The sequence below is a fragment of the Plasmodium coatneyi genome, chromosome 7, assembly GCF_001680005.1.
Source record: "Plasmodium coatneyi strain Hackeri chromosome 7, complete sequence".
NCBI classification, from domain to species: Eukaryota; Apicomplexa; class Aconoidasida; order Haemosporida; family Plasmodiidae; genus Plasmodium; species Plasmodium coatneyi.
The window spans coordinates 1236927-1247205 of NC_033562.1; the positions used below are offsets into that span (position 1 = coordinate 1236927).

The following is a 10279-nucleotide window of genomic DNA, read 5'->3' on the forward strand; positions in this document are numbered from 1 at the left end:
GATGAAGTGTTCTCATTCCAACGCTTTATATTTTGTACCCACGCGTGCCCGTAACAAGAACTCGTTATGTAGCATCGAATGCGCATGCACCGCCGACAAGTCAGTTTTAGAAATGAAAAATTAAGCTGATCGGACGTTGCAACGTCGAGGAGAAATAATCCCTACATGACGTTGAGCGTACCGTGTTGGGGAAAACTTATTCATGTGAAAAGGAAAAAGGGTGAAAAAATTGAAGAAATTAATCTGTGTACATTAACCCCCCTTATGTCGTTAAGAATGCAGCGGACTACACACAAAATTTGTTCCCCATTTAAGAGGTGCATACGATGATTAAACACGTCAGCATTTGCAACATTGGACACAGAACGTATGCAGACATATGTCGCTACAGATTTATGAGCGTTTTTCCCCCCTACCTCATATAAGGGAAAATGTTTTAGCGCATGCTTGTGCAGAATGACGTGCTTTGATCGGAAGGAGCTTTACTTTATTGGCGATACAACATTTGGGGGTCACCCCTTCTGAGGATTGTCGCCCCCCCCACGGGAGAACATGTTTAAGGTGGCCCCGTACGTCCCATACATTTACAAATGCTCAAATGGAAGCAACTTCTTCAAATTTTACAACCAAATAAAGACAAAGGGGTACTCCGATTTGCTTAATTTTGCCAAGGGCCTGTATCTCTTCTTGTGCAGGAATTGCCACAAAAATGGTGAGACGGAAGAGGGGGGGGAAAAAACATGGGAGCACACACACACATAGGTGTTGTTGTGTAGCTAGCTAAATTTGTAAAAATTAAAATTTTTTTTTTTTTTTTTTTTTTTTTTCCATTTTTTAGATGACCTGTTCATACATTTTTCGAAACAATTGTTCAGAGACATTCATGGGGAAATTTTCACACACAGGAACAAGAAAGACCTGTGCTTGCTAATGCTGTTGTATATGAAATGCAGAAAAAGGAGTAAATCGTTTATACTAGGGAAGGACATAATTAAACACATAAGTTTTGCAATCGAGGAAAATTTAGACCACTTCGATGAAGATGATCTCTCCACCGTTTTGACCTTCTTAAACTGCACAGCGAATAACAAGTTGTACTCACCCCGGGGTATGGTAAAAAATGACGTAAGCGCCAGAATTACCAGACAGATTATTCAGCGAAGCGATAATTATTTGCACAATTTCAGGCAGACAAAAAATCTCTGCATACTGTACAGTTATTTGTGCAGAGAAAACATAAGCGTCAAATTACACAATAACATTTTGGGACGAATTTTTAGCGATGTAGATCGCTGCGGGGACACTGATTTGACCAACATTGTATTTAACTTTTACTACATTAACAGCGTTTTTTTTAAAAATTTTTTAAACAAAATAGGGGAAGTAGGTCATACTGAGAATGGTTCGCTTTGTGCCAGCGAAATAGAAAGTCTGAACGATAGCAGAACTGAGACGTGCAGGAGTGAGATCAAACCGTTGACGAAAAAATGGGGTGAAGACTTATCCCCTCAGGAGGAACATTCCGGAGGTGGCACTTTCCACAGTGATGAGGTTGCACATCATTCGAACCCCGTTCATAAATGTGCCATGTTAGGACGTACGGTGGGACACACCCATTTTTCGCGAGAAGAACCCACCCATTATGTAACGTACGGAAATATATTCAACATGTACAGCTGCAGCATCTTCCTGCATGGATTCATAAATCATTATAACAGCCTTTTTTTAAAAAGGCGGATAGGAAAATTGCTAGACCGATGCAACTTTATAGACAACATTTGGAAAAACTGCAGACTGATGCATGTTTTTTACTACACACTTGAGTATTATATGAACACAGGGGTGAATCGCCAAATAAACGTAGACGACGTGGGGCGCATCCTAAGGAAGGGATACACTGATGAGGACGGTGCTGTTAAAATGAAGGAGGTAAAATTGTACAGCAACATATTTTGCGAGGATAACATAAAACTGTTGATTTATGTATACCAAGGTGGAGTGCGCTACTACGGACGTTACTTCGACGCGTGCAGGGCGTTTCTAGATAAGTACATACTAAATTTGCTTCAAGAGGAGGTTTCCAAGGATGATTGCATTGGAAGGAACACAACGAAAGGAACAACACGAATAAAGGACGATCATATTTACCTACTGTTGAGCGTTTTAAACCAAATGAATGTGCAAAATGAGGCAACATTCGATCTACTAATGAGAAATTTTAAGCTAAATGGGAAGAGTTACTCCCTTAAGACAAGTCTCCTGATGCTGCAATTTTGCCACTCCCACGGGGGGGATGATCCATACAGGGAAATTTATACACACATGGGGAGAACCCTCCATTCGTTGATCAGCTTCGATAATGCCATCTTACCAAATAACTTTGGAGTTTTATTTTTTCCCCCCTTTTTGGTGAAGGAAGAAATACGCAGAATGTACCTCTCTCTGTTTATAAAGAGCGTCAAATGGTATTTAAGAAGAAAGGAAAAAACACAAATGTATAGGTTAACTGATGAGCTGCTATACTTTGCCTTAAGTTACAACATACTGTGGAGAGACACTAATGCACATACACATGGGGAGAATTTTTTAAAATATTTTAAATTAAAAGAATTAAAAAAGATCTATGAATTTATTCACGAATTTGAAAAAATAACGAAAAAAAATTCCTTCAAATTAAAGAAAACAGGGACAAAAAAAAAAAAAAAAATTAACAGATTTTATTTTTACCTTGAAAAGGTACACACACAAAGGATTTTGAATTATGTTGAGATATGCTATCGGCAGAGTGGAAGTGCGTGCCTGAATTTTTTGAATTTTTTTTCCGTCTATAAGGCGTGCTCCCACGTGTATGTGGGCTACGGCGCGAAGTACCTTCCCCCATCCGTGACCCCTCAGATTGCGGTGTGCCACGGGCAGGGCGTGTAACAGACCAAACGGGACACCCTAACCCACCGCTTGTCATTACAGCTTAACTCCCGCCTGCAACTTCCTCATGGCGTACTCGTATGCGAACCACGTGATCGACGTGGCAGGTATGGTCCTGAGGAGGTTCACGTAGATGCCTGCGGGTTGGAAGGGGACATAATGAAGTGGAAGTAACGCAAAGACGACGCTAAGATTACGCCATAATGACGCCATGATGACGCCACGATGCATTGTATCATGTGGTGATGCTGGCCCTACCTCGATAGAGGGACTTGAACCCATAGACCCTGACGTTGTACAGAATAAAGCTGCACGACTTTATGTGCTTCCTCTCGTTATTCAAATAATTTGTAGTTATCTCATTGTTGAGCGTTTGCATGCGGGTTCGCAAAACGAGAAAGGGGTAGCTAACAATTTGCGCGATGAAGGAGCTTGTGATACCAAAAAAAAGGAAGGACAGACAATTGACGTTTTTTACCCTATAGTTACAGTAGGCGCATTCTGACTTGTTCAGGGGACTTTCCTTTTGGTGCGTATAAATTGGATTATTCCAGTGGGTGGATTTTTTCCTCAAATAGGACAACCCGTTTAGTAGGTTGTATTTGAGGAAAGTTTCTCCCCCTGCGATGTTACTACTGCTGCTATTACTACTGTTACTACTATTACTGCTGCTGATGTCTACCGTTTGAGACGCATTCTTTTTCGCGTCTCGCCCCTCCGGTGCGTTGTGTTCACCAGAGTGATGCCCACTTGGGATGCAGTGTGTGGAGTGAATATAATCCTTGTAGAGTGTAAAAAAAAGGTACTTCAAATAATCGTATATGCTCATGTTGCATCCCGAAAATAGAATGACTCCGTAGATGTGCATGGAGAGTCCGTTGTAGAAATTCCTCCACTGTTCGTTCTTATAAATGTTGTAAAAACATTTGATAATTCCATTGTGGTCATTTTTGTTCGATACGATTAATCTCGTTTTTACTATTTCGAGGGGGTAAATGAACAACGCCGCTATGACCCCGCTGGAGCTTCCTATGATGAACCGAATGAAGAAGGGGATGTCGAGATTCTCCTGATCCTTCGCAAGGTTGACTGGACTCTCCCCACCACTGCTACTATGATCACCTCTGTAGTAGTTATACACGTTAACTTTTAAAAACTCATAGGAGTACATTTTTATGGACAGCTCCGGAATGATCTTCACGATATTCACGCAGTTCCCCCTGAAGAACCCACACACCATTCCATCCTTTTTTATTATTTTAAAAATTTCAGAAATTGGTAAATTGTTCGTTACCTGCATTATGTATTTTACCCTATCCAGCGGGGCTGTCACTGTCCTGGACATAATTCCAGCGAACGTGGAGCTCAAAATGCTGTTTATGGCGCTTTTCTTATCTATAAAAATGTTGTACTTTGGGGTGGCATCGTTTCTACTGGCGTTGGCGTTACTAATGTGCGTGTCTTCCATATTGATGCGCGCTGCATCTTCGCCTTTGCAGGTGTTCCGCACGGGGTTTGTGCTGTGTGGGCCCTTTTCCCTCATCACCCCACTCCGTGCGGAGGGGTCATTTGGCACCTCTTCATCATTTTTGCTGTCACTCATTTGGTCTGCCTTTTCACGGATGGTCTTTTCCTTCTTCCCCATGGAGTGCAAGCTGTTCTGTTTAACTGTTCTATCAAGCTTCTTCCTTCACGGGATTCATGTTCGAAACGTGTTGGCAATTGTTGCGATCATTTGGTTCGTTCGGTTTATGGCTCTTACTTTGTGATTCTGTTGCGTTGCCGTTTGGTTATTCTCTTTTTTTGTTACTTTTTCTTTTTCACTTTCTTAACTGCTCGGGGGGAGCAAACCGCTTCGATTCATGGGCGTCGCGCAGGTGAAGTACGGAGAGAGAGACCTAGTGCCTACATGGGCAAGCGCAGACGGGCAGTTGTATGCATACACGCATATATATATACAACTGCATTCTGTGGTGGGAATATCGGGCAAACGCGCATAAGGCATATGCTACGCTGCGTAGTGCTACAATATGCCACGTTGTGCTATGCTATGTTGCGCTGCGCGTTGTGTTCTGCATTTATTCACGCGTTTGTTAATTTTTTTTTTTCTTTTTTTCCCAAATTGACGTATGCTTTATTTTTCCTTTCGGGGGTCCTCGCGTTGTTGCTGACTTGGTTATTCGTTAGGTTGGTAGTCGTTTTGTTTTTTTTTTTTTTTTTTTTTTCAAAAGGTGGAAATATGTAAAGGGTAGGTGCTTAATGTAGCGCCGTTTGTGCGGGTGCGCGAGCAGGATTAGGGGGAAATAAAAATGGGGGAATGGGTGGTGGCCTGGCCTTACTTATTAGTTTGGTGCGGGTGGGTGGAGTGCCTCATCAAAGTGGAACATCCATTTAGTACATTGAAGGGACGCGTTCATCACACAACCGCTTCACATCAGTCAATCGCGCCTCCCCTGTAATACGAGTGGGGAAAAAGGGAAATTCCCCCCAACGGTTGGCAACACAGCCATTTTGATTCGCACGGGGAACTCTCTCCCCACTTAGGCGGAAGCCGCCCTGGCATTATTTGTTGTGGCATCTCAGAAGGATCACCACTTTGCCACACATGGCTACACAGATTGCTTAGATAAAATACGGAGGCTTCACTACAATGCTGTCACCATGGAGGAAACGCACAAATTTATAGTTTTTTTTTCGTATGTCGGGATGGGATTCAACGTATGAAGCTTCGCTTTGTTCGTGCAAACGTGTGAACGGCGCGCACATGCACGGATGTAGTTTGTTCGTCCCGTTATGTAGCTGGGGTGGTGACGCATCCGTTGTGTCAGTCGGTCCACCCATTCGATTGCCTGTCCACTCTACTAACTCGTTCAGTGACGGGGTGGACAGGAAAGAGTTAAAGTAACAACCTTCTCCGTAGATATTTTTCCCACACTCGTCCGAACAATGCAGGGATCCGCGTACCAGAAGGACAACCCCAACACTGTGGAGAACAGACTAATGGACTGCTTGCACGACATGAACTTGATCCCCGGGGTGGACCAGTACGATCAGCGTCGTCCCCTGCTGGGTGTATACACATACATACATGCGTATTTATAAATGCGATACATTTTTATGGTAGGTATATATTTGCCCCCCTTTTCGCCCCACTGTGTAGGCCATTTTCCAGAGTGTCCAGAACGGACAAAGGCGTATCCGCACGCATGAACGCCCTGACCATGCGGCTGAAAATTCGACACCCCCATATGACCCTACAAGACATACAAAGAGTTTACGTTAAAGAGATCAACAAAAAGTTGAAAAACATGCAGGTCATAGACATCCGCAGTGTTCCCAATTTTTTTGACGCGCGGTAGGAAAAAAAGAAAAAATAAATAAATAAAATAAAATAGCAGAGCAGTTGCATGCGGAAGTGTCTTTCCTGCTCTGAAGAGGCCCCTACCCCTCACAACGCTTCGCACCACATATAATCTGCTCCCACGAACAATTCGCCCATGCCCCTTCCCCTGTAGACTAAATTGCATACATAGGACCTACTTATATTTCTTCATTGACAAAAATTACAATTTTGAGCGAATGAAGGAGGGCTGCAAGTTATTTGTACGGGATGGAAAAAAAAAAAAAAAAAGTTCCGGTGAAATATTTGCAATCCATTTTTTATGCTTTATACGTGCCCGTGCCATGTGTGCCTTTCATTTCTTCCATTTTTTTCAGCTGGGGGAACACGATTTTTCTAATTTTTGCAAGAAGAGGAAAAACAGCACATGCTTCAGGTGAGAGAATTCGACGGGTCGGCGTGTTCTTTTCCGCCCCTGTGCCGTTGTTCTTCAGTTGTGACTCCCGTTCGTACTCTCCGCCTGCCCCGCAGAAGGACCATCCTCAAGTTTGAGGTCAGACGCATGGACAAAAACTTCCACTACTTCAAAATAAAGGGAACGTCATTCTTGTACAACCAGGTATGCCGTTGCGGAGCGATCCCAATTGGTTCGGCCTGCCACAAAGAGGGGCACGCATGTATTATGTGCATATAGAAATATAAACAACTCCGTATGTGTGCACATGATTAATTGTTCCCTCCCCCATTGGGTTAAAATATTTTCCCACTGCACCAGATTAGACACATGGTCGCCGCCCTGTTCCAAGTGGGCACAGGGAACCTGGAACTGGGAGAGCTAGCCAGCATGCTCAACAACCTCCCCTGTAGGAATAAGAAGTAAAAAAAAAAAAAGTTACTGTAACAATATGGTTAACCTTGTGTTATTTTCCTGAATTCTCCCTTTTGCATATTCATGAAGCATCCATATACATGTATACCACCTCGCTTTCTTTGCAGCTTCAAAATAGCCAATGAAGATGGGCTGCTGTTATACTCCTTCAAATTTAGCGACCTTAACTTTCACCTCAACGTTGACAACAGCGTGTTTTCACACCTGATGGAAAAATACATGCAGAGTGCGGTACTTTTGGTTTCTCTCTGCTACCCTCGAAAGGTTAAGCAACCAAATGGCAACCTTTTTGAAGACATCGCCGATGAAGGTAACCATGGTGAGGGTGATGAGAACTGCCTTCCTTAATTCGTTCCAGCGATCAGCAGCGCTGCGTCTGTGCGTGGGTTACCCTTCCCATCCCCTGCCTTTCCATTTTTAAGTTCGTTTTTATAAGATGCATATTTGATCGACCCAGCCAAAATTGTGGAGAGGTTTTTCCCGTGGGTCCCTCTCCCCCCAATCGGGTGAGGTCATACTCTTTTGAAAAAAAATAAAAAAAGCTGACTCACCTTTATTATTGTGATTTGAACTGCGGGGCGCTCCCTCCTCTTTTTAACCTTTTTTTTTTTTTGCACCTTCAAAACGACGTGGCTACCACTACTCCAAACTCCGTGGTGCGATTTCCCCGAGAAATGTTCTTCGTGTACCAAAAACAAATGGGCAGTTGCACGGAAGAGCTAAAAATTAATTTCGTCAGGTTTTTTCTCATGCGGGAAAAATAACTGTAGCTATTTTTTTAAAAATAGTTTTTTTCTAATTTTTATTATCGTAAGTAGCGATGCGGAGGGGTCAAGCGGAACGTCGCTTCTTTTTAATCTCGCCACGGCAGTGAGGCAGTGGAAAAAGAGGCACCACTAAACAGTTAGTCGCACAACCTACACGGATGTAACAACTTTTAGGAGGCATCCCATTTAGGAGGGGAATATAAGCTACATATATTTACAAGTGTTCCTTTGAAAAAGTGTGGGCTATGTGAAAAAACGACTTACCTCTGCAGTTTTTATTATTATCCATAGGAGCACATTCGGAATAGTTCTCCCAACGCGGAGAAGAATTTCACCGAAAGAGACATTAAGCTAGCCAATCGCAGGGGTAGCCAAGAGCCGTAGGATGTGACGTAACGATGGGGAAGCTGAGCAAAGATAGGAGAGACATCTACTACCGGAAGGCCAAGGAAAATGGGTACCGAGCGAGGAGCTCCTTCAAGCTAATCCAGATAAACGAAAAGTTTGGAATTTTCAAATTATTTGACCCCAAAAATTATTGGGAAAAGGACATGGATAAAATAAGGAACATATACAATGAACACTTCTGCTACAATATAGTCGACTTGTGCGCAGCCCCTGGCAGCTGGTCGCAGGTGCTGAAAAATATTTGCCTGTACAACTACTACCAGATGCTCCACTGGGTAAACACAAACGAGGGTAATCCACCCAATTGTGATGAACACGAAAAGTTTTTAAACAACTTTTCTCTTTACGTCAATTTTAACGATGAGCTAGAGAAGAGGATAGAAAACCTGCCCAAAAAGGAGTTTGTGAAGAAGCCAAAAATTATAGCTGTAGATTTACAAGAAATAGGAAATATGAAATATGTGCAGATTATACAAGGGGATATAACCAAGGCGTCCACTGTGCATGAGATTTTACGATGCATGAAGGAGGGGGAAGTAGGAAACGGCATGGGTGATGGTACCGTCCAGGGGATTGATCAACTAAATGGGCAAAACGCAGAAAGGAAAAACTTCCCAACTTACGCACACGCTGTTGTGAATGACGGGGCGCCAGACATAACGGGCATGAATGACATAGACGAATTTATTCAGTCCCAACTCATTTTATCCAGTTTAAAAGTATGCTGCTCCGTTTTAAAAATCGGAGGAAATTTTATAAGTAAAATATTTAGAGGTGAACATACTGGTCTGCTCATTCTACATTTGAATAAATTCTTCGAAAGAGTTTATGTGTGTAAACCGCAGAGCAGTCGGAATAAAAGTTTGGAATCCTTCCTCGTTTGTTTGAACTTCTCTTTGCCGCTGTGCAAGATTACAGCGCTGAGTCATCATACAGGGGGGAAGAAGTTTAATCTTCAAAATATGCCTGAAGAAGAACTTCGAAAAATGCATGCAAAGTTAATTACTGAGAAGGACAATGAGGGAGAAATTCGCAAAAGAGGCAAATCCTTCAGCAGGGAGGAAAAAAGAGATGATACAACAAGTGGGGAGGAATTATCCGCCGATACGAGTGGTGAGGATAGCCAAGTTGAATCGGAGGGGAACAAAGAAGATGACGGAAAAGATGAAAACGAGTTTGCACACATAAGTGAATGCACCAGTGATGATGCTGAAGGGGGAAACATATTAAAGGGAGATGGACGGAAGGACTACAACCTTGAACGCGGTGATACACTGATGGGGGAAAAATCTCGAAGTAAAAACTTTGCCCACAAAAATGTGGACATATTCAATTTTTACTGCTCCGATAGCGACGAAGAGATAAAGTATTTCAATTCAGACGATGAAGAAATTGTAAATGAGTACATTGCGTCGGAAGTTTTTATGAATGACAAACTGTTTTCCTTTGTCGCTACGCAGAATTATTACGACTCGGATAAGTCCTACTTGCTTCCGCAGAATTACGTTCGGCATGAGCCCCAACTTATGCCGCTGCAGCCCCCCTATTTGTTGTCTTTACAGAAGAAAAGGCAAGAGGGGAAGAAGCCACAATGATATGTATCACACACGTGTGTGTATGAACAGGACACGTAATGTATAATGTGGAGAAGCGTTTTTCCCCGTCAAATGGGGAAACAAAGCGAATAATGGTGATCATAGACCTTCTTCTTAAGGAGAAGCATTTGTCTACATGTATATTTTGTAATGACTCAATTGTGAAGTTAACCCGGGTGCGTTTTCACCCTTTCGAAGGTGAAAATGTGTGTATTATGGGGAGAAATTAGTAATCCCCGCTGTTCTGCCTTAAGTTGCTTCCGCTTTAGCATGAACATATGAATGTTATACTTTTTTTTTTTCAATTGTCTTATGTGGCGGAGGGAGAGCTACGCAAGTAATGTCCCATTCAGTA

At 42.7% G+C, this 10279-nt stretch overlaps 4 protein-coding genes across 4 annotated transcripts; 3 read left to right on the forward strand and 1 right to left on the reverse strand.

Annotated features, from left to right (window-relative positions):
- Positions 1 to 34: 34 nt before the first annotated feature.
- On the forward strand, positions 35 to 2925 carry PCOAH_00018300 (Uncharacterized protein; the record flags this gene model as incomplete). Its single annotated transcript, XM_020058639.1, has 2 exons — positions 35 to 712; positions 839 to 2925. 2 exons carry the CDS (start codon positions 553 to 555, stop codon positions 2923 to 2925), a joined length of 2247 nt encoding a protein of 748 aa, XP_019914197.1.
- Positions 2926 to 2961: 36 nt separating this feature from the next.
- Positions 2962 to 4570, reverse strand: PCOAH_00018310 (Transporter; the record flags this gene model as incomplete). Its single annotated transcript, XM_020058640.1, has 2 exons — positions 2962 to 3062; positions 3184 to 4570. 2 exons carry the CDS (start codon positions 4568 to 4570, stop codon positions 2962 to 2964), a joined length of 1488 nt encoding a protein of 495 aa, XP_019913916.1.
- A 1016-nt stretch (positions 4571 to 5586) lies between these two features.
- On the forward strand, positions 5587 to 7502 carry PCOAH_00018320 (tRNA pseudouridine synthase; the record flags this gene model as incomplete). The annotated part of the gene is made up of 8 exons (XM_020058641.1): positions 5587 to 5643; positions 5878 to 5969; positions 6086 to 6280; positions 6441 to 6528; positions 6643 to 6701; positions 6797 to 6884; positions 7041 to 7141; positions 7262 to 7502. The coding sequence occupies 8 exons, from the start codon at positions 5587 to 5589 to the stop codon at positions 7500 to 7502; spliced, it is 921 nt and encodes a 306-aa protein (XP_019913979.1).
- Positions 7503 to 8319: 817 nt separating this feature from the next.
- PCOAH_00018330 (Putative tRNA (cytidine(32)/guanosine(34)-2'-O)-methyltransferase) lies at positions 8320 to 9924 on the forward strand (the record flags this gene model as incomplete). The annotated part of the gene is made up of 1 exon (XM_020058642.1): positions 8320 to 9924. The coding sequence occupies one exon, from the start codon at positions 8320 to 8322 to the stop codon at positions 9922 to 9924; it is 1605 nt and encodes a 534-aa protein (XP_019914090.1).
- Between the last annotated feature and the right edge of the window lie 355 nt (positions 9925 to 10279).